The sequence below is a fragment of the Trachurus trachurus genome, assembly GCF_905171665.1.
Source record: "Trachurus trachurus genome assembly, chromosome: 21".
Lineage (NCBI taxonomy): Eukaryota > Metazoa > Chordata > Actinopteri > Carangiformes > Carangidae > Trachurus > Trachurus trachurus.
Genome location: NC_139899.1, coordinates 23,724,910 through 23,742,470, shown reverse-complemented (window position 1 = coordinate 23,742,470; position 17,561 = coordinate 23,724,910). Strand labels below are relative to the sequence as shown.

The 17,561-nt window shown below is 47.1% G+C and overlaps 1 protein-coding gene across 1 annotated transcript; it reads left to right on the top strand.

Moving 5' to 3' along the window:
- Positions 1-493: 493 nt before the first annotated feature.
- On the top strand, positions 494-16,530 carry arhgef49 (Rho guanine nucleotide exchange factor 49; the record flags this gene model as incomplete). Its single annotated transcript, XM_083996002.1, has 7 exons — positions 494-1,112; positions 1,765-2,809; positions 7,947-8,142; positions 9,600-9,807; positions 12,743-13,323; positions 14,608-14,753; positions 15,687-16,530. The coding sequence occupies 7 exons, from the start codon at positions 494-496 to the stop codon at positions 16,528-16,530; spliced, it is 3,639 nt and encodes a 1,212-aa protein (XP_083852128.1).
- Positions 16,531-17,561: the final 1,031 nt, after the last annotated feature.

Sequence of the window (17,561 nt, the reverse complement as noted above, 5' to 3'; positions counted from 1 at the left end):
AGAGACTGCTTGATGAAAAACTGTCCCTGAAGGGAACGTGCATCTGCAGTTTTGCATGAATTTACCTCTAAAACAACTCTGTCTCGTAACGTTCCCGTTATTATCTCATAGCGTGGAGAATGTGCAGGTCACAACTTGTCCACCAGAGCGTTTTGGAGTTGTTGGATTGTGTATTTGATGAGTTTAATGAGGGAAACCAAGAAATCCCATGAGCCTCCGTAGCGTAGCTCTGAGCAGCTTACAGCTCTGCTCCGCTGTTCTAAAAATAGCTTGCACCGACAATTAAAGGTAACGAACCTACTGCTAAGACTATAGGGATTATGGCAATGGGCTAATGTGCCAAAATGTTGAACTATCCCTTTAAAACTTACATGGTTTTCTCTGTGCATACTGATACTGTGTCGTCTTTACATGTGTGATCTTGCTTTTGCAGGCTGCAGATCTCCGTAGCTGCTGACTGTGTGTCCGAGTGCTGCTCGCTCCGCCCGCAGCCATGCCAGACGTAAAGCCTCCTCCAACATGTGACTACCCCTCCACCACCTCCTCCGCCGCCGCCGCAGCCTCTCCCGGCTCTCCCGCTGGCTGCGCCTCTCCCCTCGACCTTGTGATAGACATGGAGCCCTGCATCGCCAACCTCCCCCTGTCCTCCCCCGACCCTCTGTCCTCCTTCCCCCGACACAGACCCGGCATCCCCCACTACCCGGGCCTCCACGGGCCGCACTACCCCCTCATGGCCCGGTGTAACAGCAGCACCCTGCTCACCAACCTGGGGCTGAGGTACTGCTCCGGCAGGCAGGGCCCTCTGGGTGTGGGGCCGGGGCATTATGGGATGGCCCCGGGCTCCTGCGGCCACACGAACGGCGTCAACGGCAGCAGCCGGCCTTACAGGAGTATGGAGAACCTGAACTGGAACGCGGTGGCGGACTCAGGCCTGTGTGCGTTCCCCTACCGGAGCGTGGACAGTGAGTTTATTCTGCGCTACACATCCACCAGCCACTGGTACGACGGACCCCCAGATGGATCTGTACCCAACCCCGAGAGCCTGGCCTTTTACCCTCGGCATGGCGTGCCCAGGAAGGACCTCCCGCTCTTCCCCCAGCTGCTGTTTCCAGGTGGAGTCTTTTCTTCTTCTTCTTCTCGTTTTACGGCGGTTGGCATCCAACTTTTTGGTGCATTACCGCCACCTTCTGTCCTGGAGTGTGAGCCAGACAAGACTTACATTCTACCCCATATCATACATACATAGAAAAATAAATAGGATAAATATACACAAAAAAAACCCACCCTCATCCTGCACTCCCTACAGCTGTCATCAATACCCTACCTTCTATTCCCGCCTATCCATCAAATTCTATAAAACACCCCTGTTTCCTTTAAATAACATAACAAAACTCTAATCTGTGCCCTCTCACTCAGTAATCCTTTTAGCGTGATTTCCTGCACCCCTAACTCCCTGATCCTGCTCTTCATCACCTCCAGAACCACATGCTCCACTGACTCCTCCTCCTGACACCCTTCACATAAACCTGTCTGATGCCTCCCCATTACTTTCAATGTTTTATTCAACGCACTATGCCCCAGCCTTAACCTTGACAACACAATATCCTCTCTCCTGCACCCACTGCCCATCCTCACACCTCTAACCCCCCCTCTGAACTTGATAAAGATGTCTCCCTTTCTCCTCTCTATCCCACCTCTCTTGCCACAATTGATTAGCCTTTCCCCAAATTACACACTTAATCTCTGCTTTACTAACACTTCCAGGTGGAGTCGACGAATGGGACGCAAGGAAAGGCCTGAGGGAGAAGCTCCGCCTCCAGAGCGCACGGTCAGCGGTGGAGCCTATGAAGCCCCTCCCGCTGCGGCCTCAGGTGAACCCGAGCGCCGCGCCCATCGAAAGGGAAGGTGTGCATCACGTGAGTTCGACAGGTGCCGGCTCCAGGTCGCCGTGCACGACATCGCCGCGCATCACCAGCCCCGAGGAGATCAAGCAGGAGGTCCTGAGGCGCTTGCAGCTGCGGCGGCAGAACAGCAGCCCCAACCTGACTCTCCACGGCTCCCCGACCATCCCGAAAGCGGTTAAAACAGCCTGCACCACAGACAACATCGCAGCAAACAGGAATGGAGCAGCAGACTGCGCGTCCGAGTGCCGCAGACCTCCTGTGGGACGCCTTCATATCCCGACGTTCGAGGAGTTCAAGAGGATGAGGCAGAAGGAGGGGGAGCAGAGCAGAGAGTCCACAGCTGGTTCTGTGGCATCTGGAAAACCTGATGTGAAGGAGGCGGGAGGGTCAGCGAGCGAGAAGCCCACCTCTGATCACCTCCTCCCTCTGTCTGGCTGTGGAGGAGGAGGAGGAGATCCTGAGGACTTCGATGGAGACAAGAGCACAGGTGACAGGACGGGCACCAGCGACGAAGGCCTGCAGACCATGACCCCCTCCTCCATCACCGAAGACCCCACCTCCTCCTCCACCTCCGTACACAGCACGTACTCTCCCATCCGCACCGGCCCGTCGCCGCGCTCGCCCCTGCAGCCGCTGGTGGCCAGCTCGGCCCAGGAGAAGGCGCTGCTCGCTGCGGGGGGAGAGGACGGGAGCGGGAGCAGCAGCGGCAGCAGCAGGCGGAGGAGGAGCAGCCTCGAACCAGCTGGGTCGGTTCCTTTCCCGCCCAGCAGGGAGAACTGGGAACGACCCTCCAGCTGCTGCCCGGCGCTCCTTCTGGAGGGGACGGACCTGTCCAGCTACGGAGCCAAGATTTACAAGATGAAGGACGGACTCATCGGCTCCGCACTGGACCTCATCAAGAAGAGGTAAGGCTGGGACGGGGAGAGGGTGGAGTCGAGTCTTTGTGTTTATGTGTTTATTGAATGAATGGATGAATGAATTTTTTTATTTTCGTGTCATGCCACCACTGTGGCCCATCCCATATGGGATTACAAGACACATTTAATGACAAATACAAGAAAAAAAAAGACTAGACAGTCCTTCCTGTTGGTGTTACCTGCCACACAAGTGTGACACATAAATAAACAATTTAAGATTACTTTCAGTATTCAACTATATATCGCTCTTCGTCTCATTGCCCAGGCCTTTTCAAGAAATAAAGAAAATGCAAATATATTCAACTGAAAAAGATGTTTTAGCTTCTCAGCATCATCTAACCACACAGATTCGTTATTTGGATCTACCTTACTAAGCAATTTTTGTCTTATAGAGTAATAGTTTATTTGTAACTATTGCTGTTGCTACCTTTGCAATTAATCCAAACACTTATGTCACCTCCACCAGTTCCAAGTAGATTAAAGCAATAACTGGATTGTCTTTAAATCCACTTAATCTTATTGATAGTGAAATGACATCTATATCCTATAGCAGCAGTACGCAACTACACTCCCATGTTTGTGCCATGCGGTGTTGGTGCACAATGTGTGTGTGTGTGAGTCCATCTGTTTAAGCCGGCGTGTGTTGTTGTGTTATCGATTTATCTCAGTTATTGTGATAACAGCTGTCGGAGCTAACAGCGTTGGCTCTGCAGACAAGGCTGTGGGCGGGAGGCTGGCATGAAGCATGACAGACTGGAAGAGTAGCACCGTCCCCACAGACCCCACTGCCTCTCTCTCTGTCTGTCTCTCTGTCTGTCTGTGGGCTAAATGAATGCAGGCTTCACTCCACTGTGGTTCATTCTGATCAAGGGCAAACAAGAGGGAGAGTGTGTTGTTGTTTCAGTTTTTTTCTACTTCTTTCACAGCACTGTGGTGTCATTTGGGTCCAGGCATCTGTGCGATGTAAATATTAGACGTTGAATACAGAGGAGCTGCTTGATGAGGCCTGTTGAAGGATATAAACTCCACCCCCTGCAGGCTGCAGGCCGTGATAGATGGGAGATAGACGGTGTCTTTCCCTGCCTGTCAGGACTCTCCACTCACTGTTGTTCCTTTGTTTGCACTGCTAGAAGGGATGATGGATGTCTGAAGCTCCTCTGCATGAAGGCAGCACAAAAATAAGTGCTGTGTGTGACTTTCACAATATGAGCCCCGGGTGCAGAGCCGCAGCTTTCCGGCTGTTTTTACAGTAAATCTTTAGGATTTATTAGATAGATAGTGGAAAAATTCCTTTTGTTAGTGATTTTCCAATAGATCCCAATGTGCACCATGACTCTGCAGCAATGTTAGCAGCTCTGTGTGTGAGGCTGCTCTGAGCTGAAGCATACTGTACCATGGCCAACACAGTTTAGCATGTCAGCATGATAACTAGTTCGAATGACACATAAAAAAGAGCTGAGGTATTACTTTACTCCCTTTGATGATGATGATGTTCAGGTATTTCATTCTGGCCAACATAGCATAGTCACATAGTAAAACATTTTCAGCTTGCAATGGTAAAAAACAGAGAAAAGCACCAAATTTTCAACCAGAGAGTGATTTCAAACTTTATTGATCAATTGGACAAGTCATCAATGATAATAATTGTTGATTTATGGTCTCCAATTTAGCACTACGATACTCCAGTCCTTTCTTAGAGCCTCCTTACTCACATTCAACATTGTTTATCCCAAGTGGTTTCATCTTTTATGTTCCAAAAAGCACCCACGATGCAACACTCGGTGCACTCCCTGTGTGATTTCAAATCAACCTCGGGCTCTGTGAATGTTAATACTTGGAGATTTATTAATTAAACATGGCAATATTCTGTGTGATCTCTGCACCCTGCGGTATTTGACTTCAACCAATATCATGCAGCAAGACCTGCACAAAGAGTATAATACGACAAGTGCAGCATTACCACGGTAATATTCATGTTATTACACCTGGGAGCAGTTTTATAGACCACAAATAGAGTGGAGCATTAAAGCAGCACCACTGGGTTAATTGTACTCTGCAGTAAAGGTGCACTGGTTATGTTTAGCGTTCATGGGGAGGCGTGCTGCTGCCATATTTACTGTAGTATTTCCCATTTGTTTCTATTAGATGCAGACACTCAAGAGAAAATATATTGGATTCGTAGGAGTGATGCATGCATCAGCGAAAGTGACAGACGGGCTAATTTAAGCGTCACATTGGGCCGTTTTGAGCAGATATCTATCACCTACGGTTTCCTGATAAATTAAGCTGCAGGTTATTGCTTCCCATGCATCATCTGAGGTGTGACAGCTAATACCATGAGGGGAGAGAGGGGCCTTTAATGACAGTTTGTCTGGGTGAACACCGATTGGATGCTTCGGAGATGAATCTTCAAAACTGTATTAATTACATCTTCCTTCCTCCTCACCGCTCCGCCACCAGTTCGAGCACTTGAGCCTTGTTGATTACATGTGTCGCCTTATGCTAAATAATACAGGTTGCCAGGGTTTGCTGTAGTTTTTAATATAAAATATGTGTGCACGCTGATGTGTCACAGTGCATCATGGGAATGCTGAGAAGTGTATTGTCATGACGTGGCCAGAACTGGGAGGACGGAGTTATGTAAGAACCATTAGAGTGATGAGACCTCGCCACAGGGATACACGAGAATACAAAACAGGCCGCAGCCGCAGTGTACTACATACTGTATCATCATGGCAGAGGTTACTGTGGTGCATTTAATCTATTAATGGATTGACATGAATTTGTTAATTGTTTGAGTTTGGTTTAGAGAGCTAATATGCAAACATTTGCAGTCGCTTCATCTCAAGTCTGAAGATTTGTTGATTTTCTTACTCTTAGATAAGTGTAAATTAAATGTCATGGAGTCTCACACTAATAGACTGTAAACGACCGGGATTTTTAGGGGGAGTAAATGCTGATGTAATGCTGAGTAAAACCTTCTGATTGATTCAGATTAATCATCTGATGTTCCTCGTGTTTATGTAAACACACATTTTTTGCAGTGATCCCTCAAATATGGCTCAATTGTTGTGACAACTACGTATTGGAGGTTCAACATGGTCCTGATAAATGATCAATAACTTGGCCTAAAATGGCTTCAGGGCAGCACTGCGGTAAACTAAGATAAGAAAGTAAATAAAATAAGTTTAAAAGGGCACAAAAGCCTATAATTACACACTTTCTTTTCACAGCCCATTCAGTCTCGAACCTATAGAAATTGAATGAACACAACACAAACATTAATCAGTCAGGCTCTAAATATGACATGTAGTTAGGCCTGTATCAAACAAACCAAATACCACAGTGACAGCAGCAGTTTAATTGATATTAACAAGGTAGTTTACATCAGAGGGAGGAAAAATATTAACATTAGACTGCAGCATTATACTCAATCACATGAGACTGTATCACTTATGTCTAATTTCTGTGTAGGTGCTGTTGTAACGTCGCCATGATTAAAACTAAACCAACCTGCTCCTGAGACCCTCCACCCCCCAACTTCCACCCAACACCCCTCCTCTGTTGTTACACACACTACTAAAGTCAATAAATCAGGAATGTACAGCCAGACGTTGTTGAGACTCTGTTGTGGTGTTTTGACCCTTGGGCCTATTAAACCTGCTCAGCCGATGGGAAAAAACCCACCAAAGCCTCGACTTTTAATTTTAATTGAATAAAATACTGTATATTAATCTCTAAAACTGCTGTTTTAGCAGAAACAGGTTTTTTTTCTTCCAGTCATAGCAGTAATATTATATTTTGCAATCGTGCCTGTTGGAGCATGACGCTCGCCAGCGTTTGAAAAACAAAATCAATACACTGTATATAGTTTGTAGTTCCTGTTGTTAATAATGTATGTATTAAGTCAAAGCTTGACTAATCAATATGACTACATCATGTAATGTGAAAAATGAGCACCGACATCGAGGAAAACCCACGGGGAATTGTTTAGCTTAGCTCAGTTAGCGTTTAGCTCACGGTTCTGGTTTCTTTGCACATTTATTGTTCTGTTAGTGAAGAAAGTGGAACATCTGGCTCATTATGTCAGGAATGTGGGTTTTGTAATTTGCGGTCCTCATCTGCTCCCAAGTGGCCAAAAAAATCCAACAGTGAGACTTGATCAGCCGTGAACATGCCAAGTGGAGTGTCTCCGTGTCTGACGACAGAAAATGAGGAGAGACAAGTGATGAAATGTAACAAAGGTCCCCAGACGGTCCCACCGGCCACATCATGGTGCATGGTTGGCGCCTTAACCCCTGAGCCTCCATAGGACGCCTCTGTTGCTTAGATGTCCTCTGTAGTGTGTGTGTTTTACTGTTTGTGTGCACTTATAAATGCATGCATGAGCCCCCAGAGGCATGCATTTGTTTCACTGTGGTGATATTTCAGTGTGTGTACGTGTATGTGTGTGTGTGTCACAGTCTGTGTGTTTTTGTGGGGTGTCTCAGATCACATGTTGGCTGTTTCGCTGCAAGAATCCAGAATGGATCCACACTTATCAGACAAAGGAATGATGGGAGTGTGCGATGGCTGGCTGACTGGGTGGGTGGGTGGGTGGGTTTTGTGTGTGTTTGCAGCCGGTGTCCCCGTGGTCCAGGGGTTCAGGTGTTAACGTCCACTGATGTGTCTAATTACTGTTCCTCCTGAAGAGGGTTTGAGAGGAATTGATTTGAGTGTTTGTGGTGAGGTGGAGGAGGGATGGTGGAGAAGGAGGAGGAGGAGGGTGGGTGGGGAGGATGGAGGAAGACACAGCAGGGAGGCATGTGAGCTGGAGACGGGAGAGTTAGGTGGAATAAATGGGCAGGGGTGCTGTAAGGAGACGTGAGCTCTGCCAGAATTATAATTTCAACCCTCCTCTCCCTCCTCCGACTTCCCCTCTCTCCTCATTTACTCCCCGTCTCCCACATCCTGCTTCTCCTCCCTCCCCTTTCCCCTCTCCTCCTTCTCCTCTCTTTTCTTCCCTTGCATCCCTCCCTTCCCCTTCCACTCCCTCCCTCCTCTCCATCCATCCATCCATCCATCCATCTCTCTCTCTCTCCCTGTTCTCTCCCTCTCTACCTCCGTCTCCTCCTCTCTTCACCAGCTGCAGTGCAGAGATCTCCGCCGAGGCCCCCGTCAGGCTGTCAGGTGACCGGCACGGAGGCTGTGACATCACCGCCCCCTCGACCGACTGTCAGCCCTCCGCCGTTGCCATGGCAACGTCGGCAACGGCCTGCGGAGCTGAGGCTGGCGACGAGACGCCTGCAGGAGAAGGAGGAAGAGAGGGAGCAGGAGAATGCGTAAGGGTTTTCCTTCTTTCGTTGTCTTTCGTCTTTTTCCTCTGCCTTTTTTTTTTAAATGTGTCGTCTGTGCGCGTCTGTGCTCGCCGCTTCGCGTTGTCGCCTCGCACTGTGCAGAAACACACAGATCTATTGGTATTCAAGGATGACAGGGACAAGCAAGGGGACTGCGACACACACACACACATCCACACATCCACACATGCACATCACTCACACATAGTGATGCAGAGGTATTTGTTGGGAAAAGAGCGAGCATGCAGCACTCTTGTTTTCCAGCAACAGCTCGACGTCTGAGGGTGCAGTAAAAAAAAAAAGAAAAAAAAAAAGAGGATTAAGCCCCCCTCCAGCTGCGGGCTGCTGGTAACTCAGCGCTTCATTCCCTGCTCTCTGCAGCTTGACACCAGCCTCAGCTGCAGCTAGCATTGTGCTCCTCTCTGTGCATCTGCAGAACAGAAGAGCCGGACTGACATGGAGTCGCATCTCGCCCGCTCGCTTGCATGCTACAGGGCTGCAGGTAGTTTAGAGAACAGATGTCGAGGTGCGTCGGATTCTCGCCTTTCTTCGTTCTTGGCTTTGAATCCACAATGGATCCTGCCTCTGCATTCCTAAAGTAAGAGCTGCTGTTCGATAATTCAGCGCAACATGAATTATTCTCCTCAGTTTTTTTTATGTGATTGCTGCAAGCTGTAGATCACGTTGCCTTGTGGTGGAGGGAGAGATGAAAACCTTTCTCCGCCTTTCAGTCATGCGTAGCTGTTAGTTGTCAGAGAACTGTCAACATTAAGGGGAGGTAATCATTGCAAAGCCAATATCTTCAAATGCAATGGACGCCAGCGATGCCCCCCCGGGGTGAGGAGCTGCATGTCAAAGCGGTGACCTTTGATCCTTCAACCTCAGGTCAGCTCTCGGGGGCTTGATAGACCCTGGAAGGATTTTTTTTAAAGCCACGTGAGGAGTGTTTGTGTCCACACAGGATGGTGCAGTGTGTGTCGGGGAATTCCTCACTTCACCTCCAAAAAAGAGAAGAAAAAAGAAAAGCTAGGGGATGCTTTGAATTGTCACTTGGGGGACGTCTCCCATCTTCAAGGCTGGGTGGCTTCAAGTTTTGATAAGAGCAGATATTTGGATGTGCGGCCTTGTTGTGTTCAGAGTCTCTTACAAGGCTTGGCAGACGCTCAGTGCCGAATCTCAGTATGAAATTTGGATTCTTGTCAGTTCCACAAGCCGGGATCAGAGAGATAACCAAGACTAGTTATGTAATGATGTCATGGTGAGTGTGAACATGTTGAGGACGTACACGAACAGACACACACGAGCTGTGATTTGCCTCTTATCACCGCTCTCTCCTTATCTCATCCGAAGAGTCTTGCTCCTTTTTTTTTCTTCTTTTTTTTTCATCTGTTGCCATAGAAACCTAACAGTTTGATTGACGCACGTGTCCTTCCACCTGGCAGCACACCGGTCTGGGCTGCAGGCGCTCCAGCTCAGACGCAGCCTATGAGCTGGCTGAGACGGTGAGGGCGCAGCGCGAGTGCCGCCTCCGGCCCCACTACAGCGACCCCATGCCGGCCGACGCCTCCAAGCGCAAACAGCTGGAGATGAAGATCGCTGCTGCCGCCCGGCTCCACAGCCACCGCCGAGACCGTGACCGAGACAGAGACAGTGGTGAGCACATGACACGTGTGTGTGACAGCTATGTTGCACACAGGCAAAGTGTTTGACATGCTTTCTGTGTGTAATGCATTAAATATTTCATTACAGCTGAGCAACTTTGTTAGCTGCAATGTGATATTATTATAAAACTAGAAAACATTCAGTATGCAAATTATGCAAAGAATGTAACTCAAGGCCCCATAAGCAAAGTCACATTTTTCATTGGAGATAAGAAATGTTTACATTTTTTTTGTTTTGATCTGCATCAAGACCTACACAGCGGTAGACAGTTAGGCTGAAGGGCTGATTGGTGACATTATATTTTGCAGGATTGCATCAGTGGTTGATCTCAGCATGTGTCTATTTTCGCAAGTTTATGCCAAATAGATGGAAAAGGGGAATGTGGAAACCATTTAGCAACATAGCTTTGGTTTTCATGACGCAAACTGTTGCCTAGACCAAAAGGTTTTTATTAATGGTGCTATGCTTATCACTTGATCCATGGTTGATTAGGCCATCAGTCACTTCTTGATCCAAACTTTCCACCTTTAATTTCTCTTTCCAGGAGCATAGGTTTTATGATTTGAGGTCCAATCACAATCCCCCGTTCACAATGTGTCATTATAGACAAGAAACTGTCGCTATGGCTGTAAAATTCATTCTTCCCTTATGTCCTCATCCTCCCTTCCATCCAGCCTCATAATACTTACACAACATATGAACTCGCCCGTTCAGTGGGATAATAAAACAAAACAGAAACATTTAAAAACCCTTAATGAGCTGAGCTTCCTATCACAACATAGGCCTACCTAATTTTTGTTCTCCGGTTTTGTAAAGTACGTCATGTCTTAAATCCACCAGAGTCTGGATTTGCATTTGAAGTAAAAGATGACGTCTTATTAGTGAAGATGTGAAGGCTGAAATGTCTGACTGCCTTGAGGTGAACAGGTTCCAGCCCACAGTGATGTCAAATATCCCAATAAAGGGAAGGCTATTAGTTTTAGTTTTGAAAATTTGGGGACATTGTATAACACCATGAATAAAACATGTGCATTCGATTAAATGAGGAAGCATCAGTCACAGATCTGTGACATCTGTCCTCTCCCTGGATATATTTCAAAAGGTGGACACAAGAAGAGCTTGTACCATTAACAATCCTCATCAGAAAAGTCAATTAAATCTCTATATAGTTATAAAGAGATTTAATCTTTAATTTCCAGAGAATTGTGTGGCTGCCATGAGACAGATGAACAAAAGAATAATTAAAATCTAAGCAACAGAAAGATATATTCAGAGAGGTCAAGGTTTAAAAACACTAGATCCTACATTTCCCATTATGCAATTATAGCCTAATCTTTTTGTTGACCCCTCCCTTCCTGTTAACGTGACAGCTCCAAAACCGAAGTAGCCTACGAAGCAACTACTTTAAGAAACACTGCAGCCTGAAAGAAAAGATAAACAAATGCACAATTTTTAAGTGGTAATTGTAACTTAACTTAAAGTAACTATGTCTAAGTTTTGCTTGTGCTACCACCACTAGTGTTAGCATTAATTGTTTAGGAGGTAAGGTTATATAACTCCCCATGCAATATGCCACTGTTCAGGGCAGCCTGGATGCTACAGTGACTCGGTATCGGAAAATGGTGAGACGAGACAGTCCAACCAGTTAGCATGCTAACTTCAGTAGCAGAAAAGAAGTAGCTAATAGAAATAGAAGCAAAACAAAGGGGTAGCTTTCAACCACTGGAGACAGCACTTGATAAATGAATATAAATAAGTAAATGAATGAACTTGCAACGTTTCCTCTAGACTATTAAGTAAACAGCTGTCAGTGCTAACCTTGGCTATGTAGCATTAGCAAAACTTTAACTGTCATTTTGCTGGAAAAATTTGATTGAACTTGGATGTGTTCAGAGCCCTGGGTAGTTTTATGTACACTCAGACTGAGAATGAATTCAATAGGCTATATTTTAACACATAAACACAACACACACTCAAACAGATCCTATAGACCCTGTCTGAAATATTAAGTTTATTCGAAAAGAAGCTTTGATCACAGCTTATTTTTGTGCGGTTATGACTTGATTATGACTTCCTTCCTGTGGAGAGCCACATCCAGTCTGCCCTGGCTGTTCGTAAATCCCTGGGCTTCAGAGAGCCCCATGTCCTCATTAAACCTCCCTCACCTCGTCAGTAAAAGGTGAATCACCATAAAATTGTGAATGAATTTCCATCTGACGCCGACATTTCGCAATCCATTGCATTTAAAAAAGATTAAGGCTATTAAGAGCTGCATTTGCTTTGTGCGTACATCTCTTATACAACTCAGTGTTAGCCTCACCTCACCTCCCCCACCAAACACACACATACACACACGCACACATATGCTCCCCTGCTAATACTGTGCTGTCAACAGAAGCTCTTTGACACTGGACGCCGGCCACAGAGTGTCAGTCAATATGGCATATGCTAATGGTGACCTTGTTGCTCTTTCCAGAAGATAAAAGGGAAATTCACTAGAAATTGTTTTTTTTCCACAGTGTGAAAAAAAAGGCATTGTGCAGCTTCATATATAATTCACAAAGCACCTGTATAATGAATCAGATGTTTGAAAGACTCATTTGAAACCTTGTCTAAGCAGCTCAGCAAACACAGAGACCCTCATTTTGAACACACGCACATACACCTACACACTTATATTGACATAATATGTATTGACAACAAAGGTTAAGTCCTTGACTGGAGGGTTAGGGATCTAATTATTGGAGAGAGATGATATCTATAATAGTTCCTTCATTTTGACATGGCCAATAATGACTGGTCCAGATTAAATGGGTGCCGCTGTTAATGGTCTGTGCGTCTGTGTGTGTGTGTGTTTATGAGTGTGTGGGTGGAGATTAAATCCATAAACACTAATGAATCTGCACCTCTGCAGCTCCAGCAGCAATTCGTGGTCGCTCAGAACCCCCTGGTGAGGAGCGCCAAGCAGGTCTGGGTGTGACTCGGTCCGGGCAGCATCGCTGGAGCACCATCAGCAGCCTGAGCGCCGACAGCGGCGTGGTGGGTCTGAGCGATGAGCGGGAGGAGGAGGACAGCGAGCCACGCCGCTACCGCAGGAACAGGGGAGCAGAGGTTGAGCGAGTGGACAGCGGCATCGGCCCGGGACTGTCCCGCACCTGGAAGAGACCATCCGCCTCCCTCAAGGCCTGGGAGGCTCAGAGACCCTGTCCAGACTGCGGACTGAGGGACGGGGCCTCCAAAGAGCGAGGAGAGCGCATGTGTGAACGCTGCTCCAAGCTGCGCATCGAGCGCAAAGAAGCCATCCTGGAGTTTCTGAACACAGAGTCGAGCTACGGCGAGGACCTGCGCATCATCAAAGAGGAGTTTTACGGCCCCATGCAGAACGCCGGGCTGCTGACGGCCGAACAGCTCACTGTGGTGTTTGGCAACGTTCAAGAGCTCATCGATGTCAATGACCGCTTCACAGAACACCTGCAGGACAGCATCGACCAGGCCTTTGACCAGGTGACCCACTCTCTGGCATGTTTTGATGATGTTTAATGCTGCCAAGCTTTTAGCACCTGCCCGTGTTACATAATCCACTTTCAGGGTCACATTTATAAAGGCATGCTTTCTCTGGAGTGCAAATACCTACAGTACACTGCAAAGAGGTTTGTAATAACAAAACACGAGGTAAAAAGAGTGAAAATGTGAAAACAAGAGGGACCAAAGCAAACCTCAAATGAGTCCAACTGAGCAACATGCGCTTAGTCAGCAAAGGATCTGCTGCCAAATGATGAAACCAATGTAGAAAGAGTGTATTAGAGATAGTAAGATGGGACATGTAGGGTAGAGCCAATCTGTTTATAACTCAGAGGGAGAGCTGTGGAAAACTGGTTCTTACTTGCAATGCAACAGAGTTGGGATTGTTGAAAGATGATGGATGATGAAGAGATGTAGATATAGGAAGGATGAGAACCACGAGTTGCTGCCATGGGGAGGTTAGAAAAAAGTGCATTGGAGTGGATGTGCAAGCCCTAATGCAACTTTTAGCAACTTAAAATGATCTGAAGGTTAAATAGCTTCAGACATTTCCAAAACAAACTTGTTTTTACATCTTTTTTTGGTGTCAAGACTGATTTTTAATGAGACTGGAAGTTTATTCTCGACCTCGGAAATGGGTCGAGAGAACAACTATTAAGTGGACCTTGAGGTAAAAAAAATGTTTGTTTAGCCAAGTACTGCTTGCAAGGCTGATAGCGAGCTGTGAATAGCCAATATGGACAGGAAGTTGTGCTGAGTGTAAATTAACTGGCTCTGACAGTGATCGCTTGATACATCTGGAAGAAGCTTTGTAAGCAACTTGAGGGTTACTTTACAGTATTTAGCAAACTTTATTTTTTATTCTTGTGTCTTGATGTGCATCCTGTTTTGAGATACTGCACTTACGATATATCCAAACCAATGCGCCTTTGCAATAAGTTGGTCACTCTTTTTGCTCTATCATCTCTGCTGCTTCACATTTCACCTGAAAGCCATTGTACTGCAACTGCTGCCATCCCAAAATATCCACATATACAACACCGCAGCATTTACCTGTAGGCAAAAAGCTTGTTTTTATCCTTATGGGAAGTGATGACGTCAGAGCCAAATTTAAAATCTGGAAATATTCTGCATGACTTTTGATGGATGGAAACTAATATAACCGTACCAGCAGATGACCTGCTAAGACAAATTGTTTCCCGGTGCAGGACATAAATGAGTTGAACGCTGACTTGGCTTGTTTTCTCTCCTGCGGTTCGGCCTCAGGGAGACGAGGACCTGCTGACGGTGTACATCGGAGAGATCTTCCTGGAGTTCGTCAACATGCTGCCCGCCTTCCAGACCTACTGTCTGCAGCAGCCCACCTCCGTCAACATGCTCAACACGCTGGAGAAAGAGAAAGAGCTGCTCCGGTCGGTACACACTATAGAACACAGGGCCTCATCTTTCTGTTGTTGGTCGGTCCGTGTGATGGAAAAGTTACTGTGGGAGCTTTCTCGAGTTCCTGCCACGGCCGCTCTGTGTAATTCTTAATGGAAAAGACAGGGGGTTATCACTTATTCAGAAGAAGGTCTATTTTGAGAGTAGAGCTGCAATGATTCATATTTTTAGACGGCACCAGAGCTCACCCATGAGTCAGGCTGTCCTGCGATTCCTATTAATCAACTTTTTAAGAGATCTCCCAGGACATGCACAGACTCAGGTCTCATCTTAAAGGGATAGTTCACCCAAAATTCAAATTTCTTCTCTGAGTTACGGGGGGGGGGGGGGGGGGGGGGGGGGGGTTCCGCGCAGCAGCAGTATTTGTGTATATAATGGTTGTCAATGGATACCAACTTTCTTCGTCCAAAAAGACACACCAGAAAACATCCAAATACCTCCATACTGCTCGTCTGTAATGTCCCTCTTGTATTGAAGCCCCAACATGAGAAATTGTTCCGCCGGTCAGTGCAAATCACGCGAGATTTGCACTGACACAGGAAGAGCAGTGAACCGAGACACTGGGAGCTTCCGCTACAAACAAGCTTAAAATATAGACTTATTTAATTTTTTTCGGAACAATTTCTCATGTCGGGGCTTCAATACACGAGGGACATTGCAGACGAGCAGTATGGAGGTATTTGGATGTTTTTTGGTGTGTCTTTTTGGACGAAGAAAGTTGGTATCCATTCACAACCATTATATGGACAAATACTGCTGCACGGACCCCCCTGCTGTAACTCAGAGAAGGCACGGAGGACTCTGAAAATTCTCACAGCTCTTAGTTGACATGAGGGTGAGTAGATAATGAGTGAAATTTGAATTTTGGGTGAACTATCCATTTAATTTCCTCTTTCTCTTTGCAGAATCTTCCTGGACGTCTCCCAGAACGACAACACGGCGCTGCGTCGCATGAACCTGCGCTCCTTCCTCATGGCGCCGCTCCAGCGCGTGACCAAATACCCGCTCCTGCTGAGCCGCATCATCAAGGTCACGCCCGAATGCCACCCGGACTACGCGCGTCTCCGAGAGGCCAAGAGTCGCGTGGAGTCCCACCTGGAGCACATCAACATGAAGACCAAGCAGGAGGGCAACGGCGTCACATGGTCGCTCCGGTCGTTCCGCCGGGACAGCCGCAAGAACCGCGAGGTGATCAACATCGAGATGCGAGAGGTGTCGATGAAGACGGTGGGATGGGCGCGGGAGAACACCCGCTTCGTCATGGAGGGGCCGCTCCAGCTGTCGCAGCCGGCCGACGGCCAGTGGGTGAAGAAGGGCAGCAAGGCCCTGAAGTTCCAAAACGTTCAGAGTCTGCTCATGGTGAGGACGCAGCGGACCGGCGAGGCCCCGGGACAGGGCAACGCCAACGACCCGGGCGCCCGGGGAGACCACGTGGAGGGCGTCGGCGGAGAGAGCGTCCGCGACGGAGTGCTGGTTCTAATCAAGGACAAGAGCAGCGGGAAGTTCACGGTGCTGAGAGAGCCCATCCGTCTGGCGAACTGCGTGGTGTCGACGGACCCGGAGAGCGAGGACACTTTCGAGGTGCTCGACATCCGACGGGAGTCTTTTGTTTTCCGCGCCTCGGACAAATCCCGTACCCAGCAGTGGTTCCACCAAATCAAGAGGTACGCTCGAGACTTGGGCACCTGGAGGAAAAGACGCAACGCTCTGCCCAACATCATGATCAACACAAACCAGACCCGCTCCTGAGACCGAGCAACTCCTGTTTCTTTGTTAACACTGTAAATACCCCCCGAACCCCTTCTACTGCAAAATCAGCGGAGAACAAGAAACATTTCTGAGTGACGCCACTAATGTGTGAGATTCAGTTAAAAAAAAAAAACAACTCTTTCTCACCGTCTCTTGAGGGTAGTCGGAGAAAGATCTAGCACTTTTTTCTTACAAAGCTATAAGTGCACCATACTGTCATGAAGTTAAGTACGAAGATTTAATTTAAAGCCGTTACATGAAAAAAAAAGAAAAGAATATCAGATTCTTGGACGACCAAAAAAAACTTGGGCTGCTGTCAGCCTTGATTGTAAAGACTGTTTGCTCTTGGAGAAAGAGAGCCGTGTTTTCAGTAAATAAGGCGTGTCTGTTGAATAGCATGACTGAACATAACTGACTGCAAAAAGAAAAATTGTAATGTCATTTTTTTTTATACAAGAAGACAGTGGTGGTGGTGGTGGTGGATGTGGATGTGGATGTGGGGGGACGGGGAAATGTTTGTTTTGCTATGTAAACGGTAGAGATGTGGTCAAGAGCATCCGTTCAGTGGTTTCCGTTTGTCGTCACTGCCCTTTCCTGTCTGTGCCGCCCTCTGCTGGACGTCGGCGGCAGAGCAACCTTCACTGCCAGAGATGCAGTTGAGCAGAGCCTCACTTATTAACGAGGCTGAACAGACCTCCTGTATCACTGTGTTTGAAATGACAACTCACGTAACAGCAATAATCTCTGCCAGTTTCAAAACAAGTAGCTACTGTATATGCATTTAGATTTTTTTTCTTCCCCCCTCTACAAGGTTTCCTTTGCCGTTCAGGTAGTTCACCTGCTCCGCTTCAGCACGCACTTGTGTGTTGTTGAGTTTGATTTGGTCGATTCAACTTCAAAGTCTCCGATCTGTTCACGTCGTCATCATCACAGTCTCCCCTCGTCAGTCCAACACTAAGGAAGTCTCATAATTGTAGTGCCATGAAAGCAGTTTGTGAGAAGTCTGGTCAGTCTCCTGTGTGTTAACATCA